This window comes from Lepisma saccharinum, chromosome 24 (assembly GCF_977018435.1).
Source record: "Lepisma saccharinum chromosome 24, izLepSacc3.1, whole genome shotgun sequence".
NCBI lineage: Eukaryota > Metazoa > Arthropoda > Insecta > Zygentoma > Lepismatidae > Lepisma > Lepisma saccharinum.
Genome location: NC_139252.1, coordinates 49,921,210 through 49,944,359, shown reverse-complemented (window position 1 = coordinate 49,944,359; position 23,150 = coordinate 49,921,210). Strand labels below are relative to the sequence as shown.

General features: G+C 36.8%; 2 protein-coding genes across 3 annotated transcripts in view; one reads left to right on the top strand and one right to left on the bottom strand.

Annotated features, from left to right (window-relative positions):
* The window catches only part of LOC145978241 (transducin beta-like protein 3), a 70,565-nt gene that overhangs the window by 35,698 nt on the left and 11,717 nt on the right, over window positions 1-23,150 (bottom strand). The window lies entirely within an intron of this gene.
* On the top strand, window positions 245-22,266 carry LOC145978242 (glucose dehydrogenase [FAD, quinone]-like). Of its 2 annotated transcripts, XM_083110721.1 has the most exons (11): window positions 245-561; window positions 2,782-2,984; window positions 4,892-5,078; window positions 9,473-9,613; window positions 11,193-11,314; window positions 13,548-13,724; window positions 16,153-16,306; window positions 18,085-18,239; window positions 19,072-19,249; window positions 20,153-20,375; window positions 21,962-22,266. In XM_083110721.1, exons 1-11 carry the CDS (start codon window positions 354-356, stop codon window positions 22,140-22,142), a joined length of 1,929 nt encoding a protein of 642 aa, XP_082966847.1. In that variant the 5' UTR covers window positions 245-353; the 3' UTR covers window positions 22,143-22,266. The 2 variants fall into 2 exon arrangements, with proteins under 2 accessions (XP_082966847.1, XP_082966848.1); XM_083110722.1 differs by lacking the exon at window positions 21,962-22,266 and having other exon boundaries at window positions 19,072-19,253; window positions 20,153-20,317.

Below are 23,150 nucleotides of genomic sequence, written 5' to 3'. Positions count from 1 at the left end.
AATGCGCAATCGAATATCGATTAAAGGAACTATCGAAATAAAAGTCACCAATTTTTTAACTTTTCTGTAGAACATGGTATATTTATAAATATGAATAATAGATACAAGCCAAACAGAATGCTCTATGATGTAAGTTAATTAATTAATTTTATTTTTAGTAAATATAATCGAATTAAGGACAAGTCGTTTATGTCGAAAAAGCACGTGCTGGCTGGCATGAGTCTCACTTCGCGTCGTCTGCTTATCTATCAAGTCATGTGCCGTGCTTCAAGTAAAAGATAAACAATCTAGTTGAAATACAACACAAACAAAAATGCAGCCGGTCATCGCAGAGAGTTCTTGTATTATCTTCAATGAGCTCTCTGTTAACAGACATTACCAATTTACTGTTAGGAGATGAAGCATTTGAAATGGACAAAATTTGCTTTTTTGTCCTTTCTGTAGTGTGTGCGTGTGTTCCATTTTTCGTACAGATTCATTATCTTTTCGTACAGTTTTTTTCACAAACGTGCGACTGTTTCGATGACAATATATTAGAGGAGAAGTATGATTTTATAATTGGTACGTAGTCGATTATTCCATGTAGCGCAATTAGAAACCGTGGCCCAAGTTCCGATTGTTTCATCCCGAATTAATCGTGCTACACAGGCATTATTTTGCATGCTTCAATTTACATTTGTGTCCGTTAACATATACTACAGTCTTAGTGATTACTTACTGCGTATTGTCTGGAGAATGATTTTCAAATCATAATTTTTCCATAAATTATGGGTGTGCGGGATCGGTAAAAAGAAATCCCGTCCGGATTCAGACTTCGGGAAATTCCAAATGGTCATTTTCTAAGTTGATAATTCGGTAAATGTCTGTTATATCGGAGACACATTTCTATCGGATATTTTCAGTTTTAAATGGTTCGTACTTATCAATTGTGTATTGAGGAACATGGTTGAAGGTGTCATTATGTTTTTTACATGAAAATAACTTCGATTTTTCACATTACGAGTAATTCTTTTGGGTCCTTTCTTCCGATGCGGAACATACAATGTGGCGTGCACAGCTGTGGATCATCGTGCGTCGTGCTTGTGTTTTGTCGATTTGGAGTGGGCATGCAGTGTTTCAACCTTCTTAACCGAAAAATACCTACTTTCGTGTTCATTATGTCATCACAAACCAATCCTGATAGTCCCAAAAACCATTCCCGATAGCCCCAAAAACCATTGACGGATAGCCCCAAAAACCATTCACGATAGCCTCACGAACCATTTCCGGCAAGGTTAGGTTAGGTTGGGTTAGGTAAGCATAGTTAAAAAAATAAAAACAATTAAATTCTGGTAAAAAAAAAGGCACGTTTGGTGAGACTGCGTGACTTTTGACGCTCACACCATCTGCAGGCACAATGGCATAATGTTGTCGCTTTGCACTAAAATGCAAGTTTATTATATCAAAAGTGCTTATTTCTTGTTCTGCAGCATTCTACGGTGAGAAAATACCTCCACAAACTTTCAAAATACTACAGAAACTCATTTCCGTAAGTAGTTTCTTCTGTAAAAATGAAGAAATGTGTCTCCGATATAACAGACATTTACCGATAATTCTCAATGTTTTCTGCATTGTAAGTGTCTGGCACTTCTCGAAAATTGTTAGTTTTTATTCCAGAAATGCAAAAACATTGATTTAAGGCGAAAATTGAGTGTAGAATTTGAAATTTCCAGAATGTCGGAAAATTTCAAACGTGTCCCGACTTATCAAAAGTTTCGAGTTTTCTCTGCCCTGAACATCACGATTATATAAAAAAATCCCATCCCGCACACCTCTAATGCTTAGTGACGTTTTTTAACTATGCTAATTAGTTTATCCAAACTTCAACTTCCTTCCATGATCCTTTACTTTTTAGGATAGACCGACTGATTACCAATCTGATACAAAATTGCAAGTTTTAAATTTTCTAAGAACATGTGTGGTTCATTAGCCCTTAATTAATGTAAAAGGAGGGCAGGATTTTGTACTAAATTACAGGCTACTTCTACATATATTGGTTCAGTAACAGTTCGTTGTATCGGAGATACATTAAAATCGGATATTTTGTGTTTTGCATGGTTCGTACTTACCAATTGTGTATTGCGGAACATAGTTCAAGGTGCCATTTTGCTTTTCACACAAAAACAAACACAATTTTTCACATACAGAGTGATTTCTTTGATTCCTTTCTTCGCTTCTGTAACACACAATATGGCAGGCACATTTGACTCAAGTTTGTTGGTATGCAGTGTTTCCAACCTTCTTCACCAAAAAATACCCACTATCGTGTTCGTCACATGTGAAAATTTTACATTATGTACGGGTAGCTGACGGATAGCCCCACGAACCATTTCCGATAAGGTTTGGTTAGGTTAGGCAAGCATAGTGAAAAAAAGGGGGTTGGAAACACTGACAGGTGCTTACATCATCAAACGTACGCAGCATGCAGTTCATGTAGTGAAAGCGGTGGCAATTGTGCATCGGTGAGATATTTCTCTTGAAAAATACATGATTTACCGTTCAAATATATTCCACGATGAAAGAAAATACCTCGACGAACATTGGAAAGCTTGGAGAAACTCATTTCCGTAAGTAGTTTCTTCTGTAGAAATGAAGAAATGTGTCTCCTACATAACAAACTGTTACCATTGGTTCTAATTTTATCTGTATTAACTTATACCAAGATGTTACTGATTAATGTGTCCAATTCATAATACTGTATGTTTTAATTTCATTATGCCATGAAAGTATATTATTTTCCAGTGGGAGGTGGAACAGCTGGTTCAATTGTTGCTCGCCGCCTTGCTGAGAATTCCAAATACAAAGTATTACTCCTGGAGGCCGGCGATACCCCCTCTGCATTGTTGGACATTCCTGTTATTGGTCCATTCTTGCAACTCTCGCCATATGATTGGCAGCATGTGACAGTACCACAGGCAAATGCGTGCTTGGCCATGGACAATAATGTAAGAGCGGTTAATTGCAAAATGTATATTTCACACACATTCTTGGAAATGAGCCATAAGTTTTTAGCTGAATTATGATACTACTTGAATATTAGAATGCCGTCAAGGTGAAACTACATAAAATGACCACTTGCAGTACTAGGATTATAAAGGGTGTTTCATAAAGTGCGCAGTTTTTGAAAATGCAATAACTCAGCTAAAATTGCATGAAAGTTGACATTTTGTTTTTTATTATTTTACACATTCACTACGATTTAATAATTTTAAAGTGAAAAGTGTCCGGCATATGCCCGTATGCAATTTAAAAGTGAAAAATGATGTCTGGCATATGTCCACCTCCGTTTTGTAAGCAAGCAGTAACTCGATCTGTGAAGTTCACCATGACTCTTGTGCAGACGTCTCTGTCGATTGAACCAATTACCCGTTGGATTTCCCTCTTCAATTCGGGGATTGTTTGAGATTTTGGTCAGGAGGTGTGATTGGCCCTTTTTTTTTAAGATGGGAACGAAAATGCAGTTACGGTAAACGGTCCTCGTTATCAGAAAATGATCAGAAATTTTGTGTGGCCTGCTCTGGATGAACTGGATACCGTGAGTATGTGGTTCCAGCAGGACGGGGCTACCTGGCACACATCCAATGAAACAATAACCTTACTGCAAGAAAAGTTTCCTGGCCGCATGATCTCACTTCGTGGTGACCAGGAGCGACCTCCGAGGTCTTGTGACTTCACCCCATGTGATTTCTTTTAATGGGGTTATGTGAAGTCACAAGTGTACATGAACAAACCTCAAACAGTCCCCGAATTGAAGAGGGAAATCCAACAGGTAATTGGTTCAATCGACGGAGATGTCTGCACAAGAGTCATGGTGAACTTCACAGATCGAATTACTGCCTGCTTACGAAACGGAGGTGGACATATGCCAGACATCATTTTCCACTTTTAAATTGCATACGGGCATATGCCGGACACTTTTCACTTTAAAATTATTAAATCGTAGTGAATGTGTAAAATAATAAAAAACAAAATGTCAACTTTCATGCAATTTTAGCTGAGTTATTGCATTTTCAAAAACTGCGCACTTTATGAAACACCCTTTACATGGTTGGCTACAAGGAGGAGGTCTATCTTTTTTTTTTCTTTGGTGTGCCATCCTGCATTATATAAATAAAGTAATTAATTCTTGATAAAACAGTTAAATGTAAATAAATAATTATGATTAATGTGGTTTATTTTACTTTGCATTTCTGCCACTTTTGGCTAATCGCAAAGATGAGAATGAGTGACTGATGATACAATGAAATTGATAAAGGGACACTCACAAACATCCATGCTCAGGTTGGGATTCGAACCTGGGACACCTAGCATCATAACACACTGTGCTAACCACTCTGCCATAACAATTATGAAAATATAATGAATGCCATGTGTGTCACAATCTGAATTTGGTAAATCCTCAGTCTTACAATTAGCAACACATGGCAAGAAAATAATGCTAAATAACAAAAACATGAATATGTCACATAAATACCTTTCACATCATATATTCAGCAGAGCATGTTTTCTTCATCTGCGTAAAATTAGGTCCATTAAATCAAACACAGCATGTATCGCAGTAAACTTGAATAATAGTGGTAATTGGATAAGTTGACCATTGTAATAACAACTTATTGTAAAATAATAGTATGTAAAGCGACGCCAAGGGTCCTGGGTTCGAATCCCGGTCGGGCTTGGTTGTGTGTGAATGTCCATTCATCAATTTCATTATTTCATCACCCATCTTCGCAAAATAGCCAAGAGGCACAAAACGTGAAGTCAAATAAACTAAATCAATCAATAGTATGTAAAATTTTATGTACTTGTGGATATATTAGCTGTTATCTTCAGGACACATATATTATTATTATAGCAAAGCAGATGGCCAGCAGGTAAAATCCTTGGGGGAAGCAGCAGATTGAATAACATGATCTATATACGAGGGCATCCCAGTGATTATGACACCTGGGCCAAGTTGAGCAACAGCCACTGGGATTTCAAGCATGTCTGGCCATTCTTCAAGAAGTCTGGAGCTCAGAGAGGAAGTTACATGAACGATAGTAAGTGGTTTGTAGTGTTATTGTGATGAATCCAGAGGCGAAGATATAGTACAAGCAATGCAAGCACTGCTTGCATAATTCGAATATCATTTAATGTACTTAATGTTCTAACCATATTTAGTTTCCATCGCACTCGATTTCGCGAAAAAATGCGGCCGCAAACTCCCCCAGCTGCTCTGTAGCAAGCACCAGCCTCAATGCTTGCAGCCGTTCTGCGGGAAAATAAGGCCTCCGAAGGAGTCACATGGCGAAGCGTGAAATTTTAGTGGAACCCGTCCACAAAGCTTCTACAAAAAGCTGTGCTTTCCGAGCTTGCGTGATTCCCGAAAATAGCCGAGTTCAACCGAAAGCAGAAGGATTCATCTATGGGTACGTTGCCAGCAAAAAACTAGTAACGAATATTTGTCTTCATGAACACGTAAACAAGATCGCAAATATAATAATAATTGTTAGTCATAAAATAACTAAAATAAGTTATTGTCACTGTTCTAAATTCCATATATATCATATTATATTACAAATTATTTTAGATTTCGCGAAATGTAAAACGCGTAAAAAAAGTTGACATTGGGAGTTGGGGCAGTGAAATTTCTGCACCCCCGTGAAGAGTTTTCTCAGGGAGGGAGGGAAGATTGGACGGACCTTGGTCCCGCACCCTGCTTCCTGGTCGGTCCAGCTCAAATTACGCCAGAAGTGTTGACCGCTACCAGTGTTTGCAACTGCCAAATTATTTACGCAGTAATTCATGTGAGCTCTTTCACAAATTTTACAATCAATAAATTGACTGCTTTTGAATAAAACTTGGGGTGAAAATAAAGCTATCTGAGAAAGAACTATCTACTGATATTTGTACATGGCATAGAAGTAAATCGTATACATTCTGCATATTATGAGCACAAGAATATGTTTTAATGATTGATTGATTGATTTGTTGTTTTAAGTCCACTTTATGCACAGTAAGGCTAATCGGGACTGGACCTACAGTTTAAAATGGGATCTGAAACACTTGTGCCTCCACCGGGTATCGAACCCGGAACCCCTTGATTACAAGGCGACGACACTACCACTGCGCCATCGGGGAGGCCCGAATATGTTTTAAGTTCTATTATTATGACGCAAGTGGTGTTCCCAGGGTCTTTTTACGGTCCCCATTTTGTCATCTTTTCCTTCCTTTGACGTTTTTTCTTAGATATACTGGGCCAAAAGGGGGTTATGTCTACCATCCACCCCCCCCCCCCTTCGCCCCGGGCACGCCATTGAATGACACTTTATTACTTAAATATTAATGTACATACTCGTTCTGCTGAAATGATTCTGATTCCTCCGCGTAATTTTTATCTCCAAACTGATATATCTTTCCTTTGTGACGGATAAAATTAAGGAAATAGGTTGGTATCACTTTCTGTTGTTTCAGAGATTTTCAAAGTGATCTTGTGTGGATGCTTGTATTTGCAGTTGTGGAAAGCGCGTGGGATAGTGTGAGTGATTGTTGCTTCGTGTTTTGTGCTGTGAATTTATCGGAATGAACGCGTATTTAACGCGTTGATGTGAAGTGCGGGTGTATTATTGAGCAATTGAAAATTGCTTCGTTTAGCTCGAGAGAGATAAGTGTTAAAATGAAAATCGTGGAAGGGGGTCGACCAACACCAAGAGTTTGAAATTTATTGTGGTGAGTACATCGTCTATGCATGTGTTTCTTTGCTTTGAAATGAATTTTTTATTGTTTGTGTTTAACTTTTTATTTAGTGTTTAAGTTACTCCAATGCGGTTTTTAGGGTGCCCAAAAATACTAAATTACATCATGCAGCGTAAAATAAACAAACGATTCCCATTTTTTTTTATCTAAATCGGTTTGGTCACCGTTTGACCATATTAAATAATAATGAACAAATAAAGGTACTAATAAGTAAGTAAGAAATGCCGTCTCCCTTTAGTCGTATGCGGAAAGTTCGCATATGCAAAACGTTTAATATCATATGAATAACGTTACCTGGATTTTTTTAAAAAAGTAAATGTGACGTTTGCGGATCATATGGTTTATTTTTAGTACAGTCACTTTATTACGATATTTTGACAAATCCAGCGACTGGGTAAATGAGGCTATAAACCTTGAATCTTTCCCCTCGGCATGTCGTTGTACTACATGTTTTGTTGTACTGAAACATTGCTTGCCTCCTTCGTAAGACTACGCTTCGCTACTGGATGAATCTCCTTCAAAGTAGTCTCCTCCTGATTGAACACACAGACTCCAACTGTGTTTCTGCTTTTGGAAGCATTCCTGGAAGTTCTTCTTGAGGATGTTTCGACATTTCACCGTATTTGCCTGGATCTCTTCGATTAACTCAAACCGCTTTCATTTGAGTGGCAATTTCAATTTTGGAAATATGTAAAAAGTCTGCTGGTGCTAGATCTGTTGAATAGGGAGTGGGGAAACACAGAAATTCAGTGATTTGGAATGCACCATGAGCTGGTACGTTATCGTGGTGCAGGATCCAGTTCTTGTCTCGCTGCTGTCTGCCCCTGGGGTCATATTCCTGGTGCACAATACCGGTATTATAAAAAAAATTGAGTAACATTGTCTTCACATGCAACCTATCATCAACTGATTGGTGGCAATCTTTAAATCAGCTACACCAGTTAGAAACACTTGCCCTACACACACACACATATCACTGAACGTTATTTTCAACAGTTCATAGGTCTTCGAATCTAATTTTCCAGTTTTAAATCAAAATTTTCACACCCGTTGTTCAGTTCTTTTCATCCATTGTTCTGCATGCACAATAATCCACTGACAACACTACACAAGTCAACACTCAACAGGCTGCAGCTTGCAACTAATCAGAGATAGAGCCGTGACCTTTTAAGAATCCTTCTAGGACACAACAAGCTTTCTTTTCCTATCTTTTCAGGATCCTTCGAAGACAAAACAAGCTCCCTTTTCCTCGCACACAATCACACCTCGTATGTAATTTTTTGTGTAAGTGCCTCGGGGTTGGTTGTCTATAGAGAACTTACACTCTTAATGATCTGTCTACCATTTTTGAGTCATTCAGAGTATATAATATTGACTTTGATATTTACATATTAATTTTATTTATGAGAATATCTTAACACCATGTGCTGAATGGAACTTATTCTGTCTTGAAATTATTTATTTAATATGGTGTGCATTAGCTATTTTTTTATGGTGTGAAGGAAGATAGATATAAAATAAACCTATATAAGCAATACTAAATTAGTATAAAATTGAACTTACTTACGTGAGTGAGTATGAAGTTTAGAAAATGACGTTTCAGGGTACAACTGCCACCTTCATTAGGTTCATATTTTCTCTAGGCACTAATCATAATGCTGCGTCACTAAGTGTTAGAAAAGGATTAGGTTAGAGGTTTGGTTAAGAAACACTTGAAACAATCACTGCCAACATTCCTGTCTAAAAACAACCAGTTTTAAAAAGTTCCCCATCTTCCATGAGACCTCTTAGACCTGGGGTCTATATAAAATCGGTAAAACACGTTCAGTTGCACAGCCAGCACCTACAATAAAACCTACAATATCCAATAATAATATTTGTAATGGTTCCGAATGTTTGTTATTTTCACAAGTTTTATAGGATAATTAGGAAGTCTTCCAGAAGAGTGGAATTGATTTATTTTACCACAACTCTAGTGCTCCTTGTCTGTTTTCACTTTTCCATACATGCAGACTAGAGAGAGTTCTTCTTTATAGCTGAACAGTGGTGATTCATTCGTCTTAAGTTTTTGGACTTTTAACCACTGTATTAAATATTTAAGTACCTACGTTTCGGAGGCTGGTTCTGCCTCCGTCCTCAGGGTAGTGTGTATATCTAGTGAATCATTGTACAGTCCCTGAACGCACATGGTTTTGGGGTTTGGCGTCTGTACAGATACATCTCCAACCCTACAAACTAGGATCAGTGTAGCACACGCACTGGGAGAAATGTATGCCCACAACCATTCAGGCTCTGACAGATAAGCGGCACCGAAGGAGATTAATTTCACTTTTTCTGGTTGATTACTAAAATTATCAACCCATGAGTTTCTGACAAAGTGGAGCCTGGGCCACCACATATAATTCTCCCTGGCACTTTACACATATAAACAGGTCTTGATGTGACCACCAGATGAGGTGGAGCCTGGGCCACTGAAAATAATCCTCCAAGGCAGCAGATTTTACACCCCATATTAGATGCCGTCCCCCAGCACATCATGTGTCCAGGGACTGAACAATGATTCGTTAGATATACCCTGAGGACAGAGGCAGAATCAGCCTCCAAAACGTAGGTACTTAAATATTTTATACAGTGGTTAAAAGTCCAAAAACTCAAGATAGAGAGTTGACTTGACACTTTTGTTCTTTGTTCATTTCAGGTATGCATCATCATCATTCAAAGCATGGTCCCCAGTTCATAGAAGATCTTCGGTGGACATCTTCACTGGCCCCAGTAATGCTCCAAGCTGCAAAGGAAATGGGATTTTCAGTTCATGATGTTAACTCCAGGCCAGATGCAGGTTTTTAACTTTCTCTTGATTACCTTGCAAAAGGTGCATTTTTTCCGATTAAGTAATTAGGGGTGATCTGGTAACAGTTTCATCCAATGTTGAGATCAGTACTGAAGAACACCAATAAGATTATGATCAAGTACACTAATCTTTTCCAGAGTTCTGTATCTGTATTTTTGTTATTTTACATCCCTTTTCTACCACTTTTGACCTTCACAGTGATAAGGGCGAATGACAGTTAGATGAAATTGATGAAAACTCACAAAGAACACCCAGGCTGGCACTCAAATCCAGAAACTTGAGTGGCAAGATTGAAAGTCGACCACATAAATGTGCTTGGTGTGTGGCTACAAACTTAGTGGATACCATTAGCACTTTATTAAAGAAATTCTTAATTAGACAATATAACATTTCAAATAACTGTTTCCCAATAGAATGATTACTTTTTAATTAGGGTTGCAGTGATATGGAATTATATCTCTCATCAGTCATGTGTTCTCCCAAAACGTTACAACAAAAATTGTATTTGTGTGCTTGTAACAACCGTAAAGTAGAAGAGAAATAATTCTACAATGTAAGCAATGTGTACTTGTGTGTAAAAAAGTTATACAGATTTTTACAGATACAAGCCGGTCCCGTGGCAGAGTGGTTAGCACATCGTGCCGTATCACGCCCAGCCGTGACTCGAACCCAGGACCCCGAACGTCATAAAGCTAATCATATTATAAAAAAGGGTCCCGCTGAAGCATTGGAAAAGAGCTTCTTAAAAGCTAATCACGCCAGCGACCTTCGGCGGAGTTGGAAAACTCCGTTGCCAAAGGACACGGTTGAGGCAATGGAATTAGTGATCAAAAGTTCAAATTCCAAATAAATAGTCCACGTGAGAAAATCTCGTTCTTAGTTGCTTTAGTTTACATTGATTACAGTAATTGCTAGTGAGCTCCAGAGTCGTGCTGAGTTGCCTTCTATTTTACATCACATTAAGTCTTAGCAAATGAGCTCCTAAATAGTAAAAGTAAAAAGAAAAAGAAAATATTACGAATGGAAGCAATCATCTAGAATTTCAGGACTATGTAGGGCAAAGTTGGGAGTTAAAGAAGAAGTACGCTTCCTAGTTACGTTTTATTACAGGTTAGGACCCCATCGAAGCGAGTACTTCAGAGGACAAGATCTTCCAACAGAACAGCAGGTAACGAACATCTCCTATGTCTTTCCTCACCCCGCCCCGAGTTCAGTCAAGTGAAGTGTTAAATTGAATGTGCGTGAGTTCTTACTTCACAGGGGCTTGGCCCCTCTTACCGGGATAACCGTCCCTTTCACTTAGCGAGTGCTCGAGGCTGAACTAGCCTAACTACGGTCCCCCAAATCTATTGTAAGATTTAGACTGCTACAACTCCACGGATCCCAGGTTCAAATCCCAGCCTGAGCATGGATGTTTGTGAGTACTTATTCATCATATCATCACTCATCTCCAACTTAATACTGATCATTCTGCAAATTACATTGTTACATGTAAGTTTTACTAAATCAGCCAACTTTCTAAATTCAGTTCTACATTTGTACCTTACTTGTGCTTGTCTTTTTGTAGGTTTTATGCAAGTCCAAGTGACAAGTAGAAATGGAGCAAGGTTTAGCACTGATTCTGCATTCCTGGCACCCAGCACAGAGTTCCCAAACTTGAAGGTGTTTACAAATGGCTTTGTCGAAAAGGTTTGTTCATCCTGATGTTTTATCATATTTCAAATCTAACAAATAGGACAGGAAGTATATGTACAGTGAAACCTCGGTTTTGCGCCCATTAGGTGACCACGATGAAAACCTTAAAATACAGGAAAATGTAAAATCCATAAAAAAATTGGGGCTCCACTGTAAATTTGTTTGGCTGTGAGCTATATTTTTTTTCTTTGCCATTCTTCTATGAAAGTAGTGTCCATACAGTACAAATTGTATTATGCAAAAGGATTGAGGCAAGAGGGTCCGAGTTTTCGTGGCGGTTGCCGCTCAAGAAATTGCTTAAAGAACTTTTCAGTCACATAAAATTCCCTAGAAATGGTAGAAGAATGTCAAACATAAATTGCACTAAATTGTTATATTTTTCTTAGCTTCAGAACTTTAAGCATCCAGTTGTGTCAAATTATTCAAGAATGTGATTCTTTTTCATTACACATTTGGATGTAAAGTAATTTTATTGCTTATTTGAGAAAAGTAGGTAATTTTAACAACTTGAAGTCACTTTATGCATCAATTTCTTTAGGTCATCAACTTCCAAGCTCTAGTGATAACAAGGACACGTGGTAAAAACTTTGATACAATACTGATACCCATATTCTACCAATCCAGTTTAAAATTGCAAACACAGTAAAACCTCGATTTTATATTTTTCAAGAGGCCAAAGTGAAAAATACTTAGAATACAAGAAAATGTAAAACCCAGGAAATTTGTAAAGCATTTTACTCTATTGTAACCATAAGAATGAATTTATAATACAGGAAAATGTAAAGTCAAGTCTTCATTGTTCTATGAAGAACCTGAATGAGCCATTCACCATTTTAATTATCTAACCTCATGATGGCAATAGTTTTGCCATGGATAATACATTTTATATTTAGACATTATTTTACAAAAGTAGAGTATGTGAATTTTCTCTCTTTATATTAGGGCTGAACTGATACCGGTGATATCTATATCTGAAAGTATCTTTTAGGAATTTAATCACCGATACTGGCTCATTCTTTTCCAGATGCCTGGTGTCTTGGAGGATCTGCAAAAATGACGTATGACACTTTTGTGGAGTCTAAATATCCTCGAAATTATTCAAAATACATGATTTCCAGTATTTTTACAATATTGATGGGAAAAATCAATTTTGTGATTAAATTATTATTTTGTGTATAATTATGAATGCTTAGAGGCACATATTTTTGATGAATAAAAAAGCAAAATTTCGGTACAAAAACAGAGTGAATTTCCGGTTCAAAAGTGGTAAATAAAATGAAATTTCGCTGTTATAGCGGTGAAAAACCGGTATATAAAATGACATTTTGGTTTTAAAAATGTGAATATAATCCCAAATTTAATTTAAAAACTGCACTTACTACACAAAATAAACATATCCCTTCTAATAGCACATTAAATTATTACCAGGATATTAAGTTTATTCCTGTATAAAAGGGTATATTTTTGCTTCTCAAATATTTACAGCAAAATTAATCAATAGTTTTTCTTGTATGTACGCATTGCTTGCATTATAGAATTATTTTCCTGTAGTTTACGGTTATTACAAGCATAAGAAAACAGTTTTTTCTTTGTGATGTTTCAGGAGAACACACGCTCCTTTCATCAGACATTTATTTTCATTTTGACTAAAGATACAGTTATGCATAACTGTTTTCTTATGCTTGTAATAACCGTAAACTACAGGAAAATAAAATTAATCAATTTTCCGTGAATTGCATAACTCACAGGATACTTCAGAAAGTGTTGCATTGGTATATAAACGGTAAATTTCGTGTTTAAGAGTCTATTTCACATTTTGCAGTTCATTTTGCATCATTTCGTGACAAAACAGGGTAGGAAAATGCATTTTACATTTTTGAGGCAACGAACTAAAAACGCTTAAAATGCAGGAAATTTTTATATCATTTTGCTCTGTTGGGACCATGATGGTTGAATGCATAATGGAGGAAAATGTAAAATCAAGGTTCCACTGTATTCATAACTGTAATAATAAATGTCTGAATTTTGCAACATCTTGCGGTCTATTAGAAAAATTTGACCAACGCTCTGATATGCCTTTATGGGCCATTACTGATAGAGTATTAATTAATCTCTCCCAATCTTACGATATTCCAACAAGACATCATTTGAAAAATTCTCCTACACATGAAAAGTAATTGAATGAGGAATGTGTATTTATGGATTCTGGATTTATGTTTCCTTTCAGATTCTCTTTGACAGCTCCCGCAGAGCTCTCGGAGTGGTCGTGAGTAGCTTCATGGATTACCGCAAGCACCAAGTGGTGGCCAGCAAGGAAGTCATACTGTGTGCTGGTGCTTTGGGTTCACCAAAGCTTCTCATGCTTTCTGGCATTGGGCCAGCCAAACATTTGCGCAAACTTGGGGTATGTGTGGCATGTTCAATCTCAACTAGTGCTCTGTTTCAACTTTATGAAAATACTTTGATGTCAGTGCCAGTTTGTGCAGAACAAAAAATAGTTCACGCTTATCCTACTTGTCTCTTGTAACAAAAAAATATTTATTTTACCAATATTGGCAAAGTATGAAATAAAATAATTTGAAACATTTTATAGTTTTCTTTGTCTTTGAAAATCTCATTACAATTTTAAAGTTGATTATAACTTTTACTGGTCTCCATGGTGGAGTGGTCAGCGTAACACACTACGAAGCCAGAGGTACCTGTAACATGATGTTTGTAGAGTCAACAATTTTATCAGTTCATCATTCATCCCCATTATTGCAATTAATTGAAGAGATAGAAAATATCCAAAATAGAAAAAGAAATAGGTTATTAATTTTATTGACTATTTAATGCAGGGTGTCTGGCTTAAACGTCCAATAAAAGAAAAATTCATAACTTGATATGTATTTGAGATATTTCTACAGAGTTTAGTTCTACAAAAAGAGTAACTCAAAATGTTTTTTTCATACCTAGTATGCACGACACATCTAATCTGTATTCTATCTCTCTCCACGTGTTGTTCAGCATTGCAGGCGTAACATTGTTGATAGCTACACGAATGCAATGACGCAGATCACGTAGATCACAAACTGGTGTTCGATACATTTGATTTTTTACAAACCCACAAAGGGAAAAATCAAGTGGCATAATGTGTGGGCTTCTAGGGGGCCAAGAAATTGGGTGGCTACCCTTACCAATCCAACGCCCAGGAAATTCACGGTCCAAAAAATCTCTGACAATTCCTGCATAATGACACGGCGCGCCATCTTGCTGGAATATCAGGTCACGAGGAAGTTGTGGCACAATGTACAACTCCCAACATATCCAGGTAATTTGCTCCATTTAACCATGTTATTCAACAATGCACACCAGACATTTACTTTTGGAGAGTCACATTCGTGTTCTCTCACCACGAGGGGTGATTCCGTTCCCCAGATGCGACAGTTGTGTTTATTCACCTTCCCAGAAGTGTGGAACGTACACTCATCTGAAAAAAGCGGATCGAGGTATGCCTCGTTTTCATCAATTTTAGCAAGAATTTCTTCCGCGAATGCTATCCGCAGCAGCTTGTCCTGAGGTTTGAGTTTCTGACAAAGCTGCGATTTGTATGCCCATAGACGCAATCGTTTATGGAGAACATCATGTACTGTCGACTTAGGTATCTGTAATTCCCTACTTGCACGTCGGATGGACTTCCTAGGGCTTCGTTGGAAGAACGTGTGGATTTCTTCCAACACTAGCCTCTGAAACTGCATGCTTTGTGTGGTGACCCGACATTGACTGCACACTGCCGGTTTCCCGAAGGCGTTTTTGTCTCATTTCTTGGTGGCTTTAAACGTGGGAACATTGTCAGTTGGTCGTAATTGATACTCATGCCAAAAATGACGTGCATGCGTATGTGTGGAGGAACCATACAGAAAAAACATTTTGAGTTACTCTTTTTGTAGAACTAAACTCTGTAGAAATATCTCGAATACATCTCAAGTTATGAATTTTTCTTTTATTGGACGATTAAGCCGGACACACTGCATTATAAAGAGCACAGTCCATGTTTCTACAAGAGGAGGCATATCACAAACTTGTCACAAATCTGAATTGTATAATTCATGGAACTATTTTCTTTATTACACTCCAGTGAATCTGATGATCTAAACAATAAGTTTGTAAAATTTACCCCTTAGAAGAAAAAAAAGGAATGTGCTTCTTATAATATTAAATAGCAAATACAAATGTATTTACCAGTACAATGGCATAAGACTATTTCAGCCTCCAATATTTTCATTCTATCAATTTTCAGACATAGTAAACAAGTACTGTTTGAAAACAAATGCATATACTGAGATATTTTCACATACTTCTTTGTAGTTCACTTAGTTGCAAAGGTACAATAACTACTCTGTGTTAATTTCCACATGTAGATGACAGCCTGTGGTAAGTCAAATAAGCTCTGTACATAGAAAAGCTTCTTTCTACTTTCACTGATACAAGAGAAGCAAATTTAATGCACTTGAAAAATATGTGAGTAAAAGAAAGCACTTTATACCTTGGAAGAATAAAGATACGCTGAATATGACTGAAAAATGGCTAAAATATGCTCTATTATGTAAAGAGAAATATGCATGCATGGATCTTAACAAAGCACCTTAATTTAACTATTTCTTTCCATAACATGGATATCTGTATGATTCAGGAACATATCACCCTTACAAAAAAAATGAAATCGTGGAAATTCTATCCATTATTATGTATTCTGTAGGATGAACTTAATGAATGACAACTATTTTTTTTACTAAATAAAATGTAATTAGCCAGTGTAAAATAAGACTTTACAATGTAAATTTCTTTTATAGATAAGACTAATCAGAGATCTACCTGTTGGTAGAAATCTTCAGGACCACATCACTACAGGAATGGATTTGGTCACCGTCAACTCTCCGGCAGAAGTGTCGCTGTACTCCCTGCTCTCACCCAAGTCAATGGTGGATTACTTTCTAAGTGGGACAGGTATGTTTGAAGTAGGGCTAAATCAGTACAAATTCAGTGAAACCCTGATTTTACATTCTTCAATCTTACCCCCCAATCCCTTCCATTACACATTTAACTTTCCTGGTGAAAGTACAACTAGATATTTTAATATAAATAAATAATTTAACATATTTCTAGCTTATTAGAAATTTTGTTAGCTCATACTTTGTCTTCTCGTTTAGTATCTAAGAAACTAAGTTAAAATATACAAAACAGTAATTTTGCCTGTAGTATTATATGGATGTGAAACTTGGTCCCTTACATTGAAAGAGGAACATAAATTGAGAGTATTTGAAAATAAGATCCTTAGGAAAATCTTTGGACCTAAAAGGGATGAGGAGACAGGTGAGTGGAGAAGGTTACATAATTTAGAACTACATAATTTGTATTCATGTCCAGATATTATTAGAATAATTAAATCAAGAAGACTTAGGTGGGCAGGCCATGTGGCACGAATGGGAGAGGAAAGAGGAGTTCACAGGATTCTTGTTGGGAAACCTGATGGTAAGAGACCTGTAGGAAGGCCAAGACGAAGATGGAGGGACAACGTTGAGATGGACCTAAAGGAAATCGGTAGGGATGGAAAAGAGTATATAGATCTTACTCAAGATAGGGACAGATGGAAGGCCTGTGTTGCTGCAGCCATGAACCTTCGGGTTTAAGAAGGCTAGGGAGTTAGTTAGTTAGTTCATACTTTGGTAAATGAAAGATGCGGTAGTAAATAGATACAAAGAACTGAAGTACTCATCCAATGGAGATGGTGGCAATGGCCATCAAAATTATTAGAACAATATCAAAAACCAGTTGCACTGAACCTCCATCGCACTTCAGAGGTGATGAAAATGTTCATTAAATGTTATAAATTGACATTTTTTCTGCCATTTCATAGTGAAGCAGCTTTTCATTGAGACATGCAATCAGAGCACTGAGCCCCATTGTTGCTGTTGTCTGGCTTTCCAGACCAGAGCTACTGTTTCAAGTAGCTCTCCAATTGTCCTCATTAGAGTACTGCATGGTACCACTGTCCTCATACTCATTCTAGTCCCCCACCCTCGAGCATATGCATTTGGAATATCATTTTAATGTGACAATAATCGCAGACATAAATGTGAAATAGTTGCCTTGATAGTTTCAACCCACAATCATCTATTTGCATATATCACTGTGTATTGGTAAGATAGACTAAATTACATTTTAACATGAAGATGATGACTACAGTTACTTGAGTTTCAATTTCACTGCATCTTTCACCTCACGATCAATATTTGAGGGCCCACTACCACAGACAAATTACGGGTATATGTGTACTACTGAGCTTCAAGTGTATACCGCTCATTTTGCCTGTTCGAGCGTTATTCACTCTAGTGAAAAAGCTCTCAATTCCTGCTATGTAGCGCCATCTGTGCGAACATCGAGCAAAATGCTCTTTCTGCAGCACTCTGGTACTCATGGTACTGGTGCAACATAAAAAGCTTATGCCTCTGATCAGGGATTGAACCCAGGACTGTTCACACCAAAGGCGAGAGTGCTAACCATGCAGGAACCATCAAACTGAAACGAAAGCTTGTTCATAACAACATAATGTTTGGAAAATGATGAGAGAATATTTATTTATGTATATTCTGCAGAGAATTTGGATACTATGAATATATTTTTAAATAATTGGTGAAATGGTGGTTGCATTACTGTTACATGATTATAAAAAGAAAATTAGTAAATGTTGGAAAGAAATTATTTATTTTGATGCACTTTTGCAGGTGTGTGGACTTCAGGAGGTGCTGAAGTAGTTGGGTTCATCAATAATACAAATAATTCCAGTGATGCCCCAGATATCCAGATAACACTTCTCCCCTGGGGTGCTTCTATTGACGGAGGGGTTGTATTCAAGAATGTTCTAAACTTGAAGCAGACGGTGAGTACAATTCTGTCATAATACTGTGTAGTGCAATGCTGATAGTTGCTGTCTGACATCGGCTATTTCTCTCATTTTTGTATCAAATCTATAAACAGGTGGAAACTAATAAAATTATCAAAATTACTGGCTTTGACAAAAAGGTGAAAAACTACTAATTACTGATCAATTTGATTGTAACCTGTCAATAATTAGCACTTCAAAAGCAAAACTATGATTTAATTTTAAAATATCTGGCATTCTGCATCCATAACCAGTCGTGACATCTTTTTTTTTATTGAACACAAAAGGAATATTTTTATGAAGATAAGACTATATTCATTTTGTACTGCAAGTAAACAAGGGTAATACATTGTAAACAAACCATCATTTTGGAAAGTGAGTGCTCAAGGAACATTTCCATAACTGGTTTACTTTGTCAGTACAATGTGGCAAAAAAATGAATTTCATAATCAAATTATAGCCATTTTGATATTTCTATTACTTTTTATCTAATTCATCAAATATGAGTGAATTACATATATATTCTGAATACAACTTTTAATAATTGTTACACTGTTTCAAGCTTTGGTATTGGTATTGATGGAAATTCTTAAGAATATTGGCAATGTCATGATATTTGTTGCAAGTCGTATCAACTTCACCCTATTAAATATGTTTTATCATGATCGTAAAAACCTAAGGTTTCTGTTTGTAGGTTTTAGTTTTTGAAATTTAGTCACACAGAAACTCGGAACTCTTTTAATGCTGCAGTAACCACTAAATATTTACAGAATTCCACATTTGTCAATTTGTAACAATGACAAAATCTAATATGACTTTGCCTTTATAGGTGTGGGACAATTACTTTAGTTACTTGCATGGTGAAACTGCAATAAGCCTGTTGCCAGTTCTTCTTCGTCCAAGGAGTCGAGGAGACGTTCATTTGAGAAGCAAAAACCATCGTGATCCTCTGGTCATAGATCCACAGTACTTAACACATCCTATGGATGTTCAAACACTTATTCAGGGTAGGTAAGCAGAAAACTATTTTTCAGTAATATTTTAAATTATATCATGACCCATATAAATTAAGTTTTGCAGCACATGTACACAATATATTACTTGAGTGTTCAACGTATGAACTTTGATTTATGTATAAAAACAACATTCCATCTGTGGTATAACTTTTCTGTATTCTAAATGTTTTTGATGCTACAAACATATTTTCAAGCAGTCCATTTTATTATGCATTTAAACACTGAAAACAGTGCTCATATGTGGCATCGCAAAAGTTACATCACAGAAAGAACATAGGTTATATACACAAATCAAAATACATAATATTTTAACGGTTTCAAACTGTATTAATCATAAGAGGGATAACAAGTCTGTTTAATTTGGTCATAGACTAATTTTAATAGTTCTTTTCCACCTTTTTTTTGTGATAATTTGAGTGTAATGTTTAAATTCCTTGAATTAAGAAAAATGGAAATAAAAATATGATTAATTTATTATTTATTCAGATTTGATTTCAAGTACTAAAGTGCTGCTTTTCCCTCCTAGGATATTTTCCTATGATGATATCCAATCTGGATGTAATGGTCCTCCATGTTTGTTTAGAAGAATAATTTGATATTATATTAACAAAATATAACCAGTTTTAGCAGACAGTTTTTTTCTTGCCTTACTTTGTTTTGGTATTTTTGCATTTTGTCCTTGGAGAATTCATCATATTCACTTTTCTGTTAGATTGAGTGATTTGGTTTATTTTTTTTATATTTATCAACAAAATGCGTTATTATCAATCTTTGAACTGCCTTCTTAGCTGACTTTACACCCTTTCCTTGCAAGAGCATCAACATTGGATAAAAGTAGTGTCAGCTCAGTCCTACTTAACGACATTTAATCTTATTTTTATTAATTATTTCCAGGAATAAAAGTAGTCATAAAAATTGTTGAAACAGAAGCATTTCAAATGCTAGGTGCCAAAATCAACACTAGACCATTCCCAGGCTGTGAAACATTTACGTTTGGTACTGATGAGTACTGGGAGTGCTATGTAAGGCATCTGACACTCACTTCTTTCCACCCTGTGGGTACGTGCAGAATGGGTTCAGAGACGGATGTAAACGCTGTGGTTGATGCAAAACTCAGGTTGGTAAATATTTTCAATTTTCACATCAATATTTCAAAAATTATTCATGATATTGTTGACAAGTGCTGGCATAATTTTAACCATATCCCCCCACACACACAGGGTAAGGTAAAAGGTAAAGTTACTGGTGCACTATACCATGAAGGCACATTTAGGGTAGGACCCGACACATTCTTGATCTCGGCCATTTTGGAGGTGATGTGATCAGCACCATGCTCTTGTCACCATCACCCCTCATTGATTTGAGGCTGCGTGAGTCCCAGAGCTGCTTTATGCAGGGATAAGGCCGGAAAATTCCGACCTTGGATCACCTACCGTGGGAATTGAACTTGGGTCTTCTGCATGGCAGTCAGATACCCCACCGACTAGGCCCCTGCACTGAAATTATTTGTAATAATGTTATTACTATCAATAATACAGTGAAATCTTGATTTTTATTTTACCAAATTTTATTTCCTCCCCTACTATACACTGACTCTTCATAGTCTCCAGAGTACAAAATGTTATAAAATGTTCCCGGACATTTTTACCTTAGTAAGCTGAAAAACATAAAAATGGAGGTTTCACTGTACTTATACTATTGATATCAATTGATAGTGATTAAGAATGACTGAGAGTTGGTTCTTAATCACACACACTCAAGGTCATAGGTGCAGACTCCATGGGGCTTGGGGGGGGGGGCTTGAGCCCCCCCAATGTTAACGATGTGGAGACAGACCCCCCAAATAATTTTGTGTAAGAGGATCTAATGTATTATTTTGTTTCTCTTGTAAAGTTTACTCTGAATTGTGCCCCATGAACTTAACTTTAAATACACATTTGAAATGTTCTAGACCATCAACTTCGGGGGGCTGAGACCGCTATACCATCAACTTTGGGGGGCTATGACCAGAGACAGCAAAACACATAACTTATTAACTAAACTAACTAACTAACTCCCTAGCCTTCTTAAACCCGAAGGTTCATGGCTGCAGCAACACAGGCCTCCCATCTTTCCCTATCTTGAGCAAGTTCTATATACTCTTTTCCATCCCTACCAATTTCCCTTATGTCCATCTCAACGTTGTCCCTCCATCTTCGTCTTCGTCTTAAAATATTTACTAAAAAGAGTTTCAAAAGACGATGTGCATGAACTAGGGTAGTGGATGGGACGTACGGGCTACAAATGGCTCTCACAACGAAGTCATTGATATATTAGGGAGATCTGTTTTGCACTCCATGGTAGCAGATATTAAAAGTCGGGAATATTTTGCTCTTATGGTTGACGAAACTTGTGACATATCCATCCGTGGACAATTAATATTCTGCTTCGAACTGTGAATAAAAATGTTGATATTTTTGAGGAATTCATGGGCTTTTATGAGATTACGAACACTGAGGCCAAAACTTATAAAAGGGAGGGAGTGAGTCATTCATTAATTTATTTCAGTGATCAGAGGCCCCCCCCCCCCAATAATTTTGACAAGTATGTGCTCAAGGTTGCATTTATTTCTGAAGGTTTCCTTACAAATGACATATGTCATTATGGTCTGAAAGCTGCCCTAGGTATCCAATACTTAATGTAACTCTCAACTTTGAATTTCAGGGTGCATGGAGTTAAGAATCTGAGGGTGATCGATGCAAGTGTCATGCCAACAATTGTTAGTGGGAACATAAATGCTGCCGTGATGATGATAGCAGAGAAAGGGGCATCAATGGTCAGGGAACGATGGTATGGCACCTTTGGTACATGCCACAGGAGGGACATATTTTTGTTCCACAACTGATGTACAGTGTCCCAAGCTTTGAGTGAGTTCACAGTAATAGTGTAAAGTGCCATTACATTTAGCAGTCATTTTTGTAAATAGTTATATTTTTGTACCAATAATGAAGTGTAATAAAAATGCAGACGCAGACAACAATGCCTATACTCTTTAACACTTCCCATATAGACCAACACCTCTACTTGAACATTGCAGTCTAATTTTAAATTGTTCAGCTTAGTTATAAATAGAATTTTTGAGCATTTATACCATTTAAAGTTTTTCGGAACATTTATGTAGGTATTGATCGATTTGGGTTAATTTATTTTGCTTTGTTGCCACTTTCGGCTAATCGTGAAGATCAGGATATGAAACACCCATGTCCGGGCTGAGATTCAAACCCGGGAAGCTTGAGTAACTAATAAAAGGTAAGTACATGCCTAAACTAGACTTTAACCATTTAATGAAATAATGGAAACAAATCATTTTCAATAAACAAGTTTTTAATGTAATTACAGTAAACCCTCGTTAACAGAAACTCGCTTAAGATAAACACTCGGTTAACATGAACAAAATGTTGGTCCCGGCAGGGATGTATTATATCTTATAGAAAGTTTTATCGGTTAACGCGAATTTCGGTTAGCACGAATTACGAACTGTTTTTTAGTCCATTGCGTCATTAGATCTCATTTAACACGAACTTTCAAAGTTTTTCATAATTTTTTTCTGTTGTTCCTCTGCTAGGTATGTAAAAAATCGCTCAACAATCTCTATCATCTTGTCAACAATCAACTTATACAGTATTGTAACCAACAGATTCAGACCAACAATGTGTTCAAATATGCTTTTCTATTCTTTAAAACATAACCAGTACAAGTAACATCAAGATTAAAACTTGAGTGCAATTGCTCGACAATCGCGTCAACAATGAGCTTATACCTATTTAATCAACAAATTCAGTTGCGTGTTCAGATGTGTTTTTCTATTCTTTAAAACGTAGCCAGTGATGTTACCAGGCATTTCCGTGCCCGT

Coding starts and splice junctions, on each gene's coding strand:
- LOC145978242 (XM_083110721.1), top strand. CDS start 354: ATGAGCTCTCTGTTAACAGACATTACCAATTTACTGTTAGGAGATGAA. Junction 5,079..9,472: donor AGGAAGTTACATGAACGATA/GTAAGTGGTTTG, acceptor TGTTCATTTCAG/GTATGCATCATCATCATTCA. Junction 16,307..18,084: donor TTACTTTCTAAGTGGGACAG/GTATGTTTGAAG, acceptor GCACTTTTGCAG/GTGTGTGGACTTCAGGAGGT.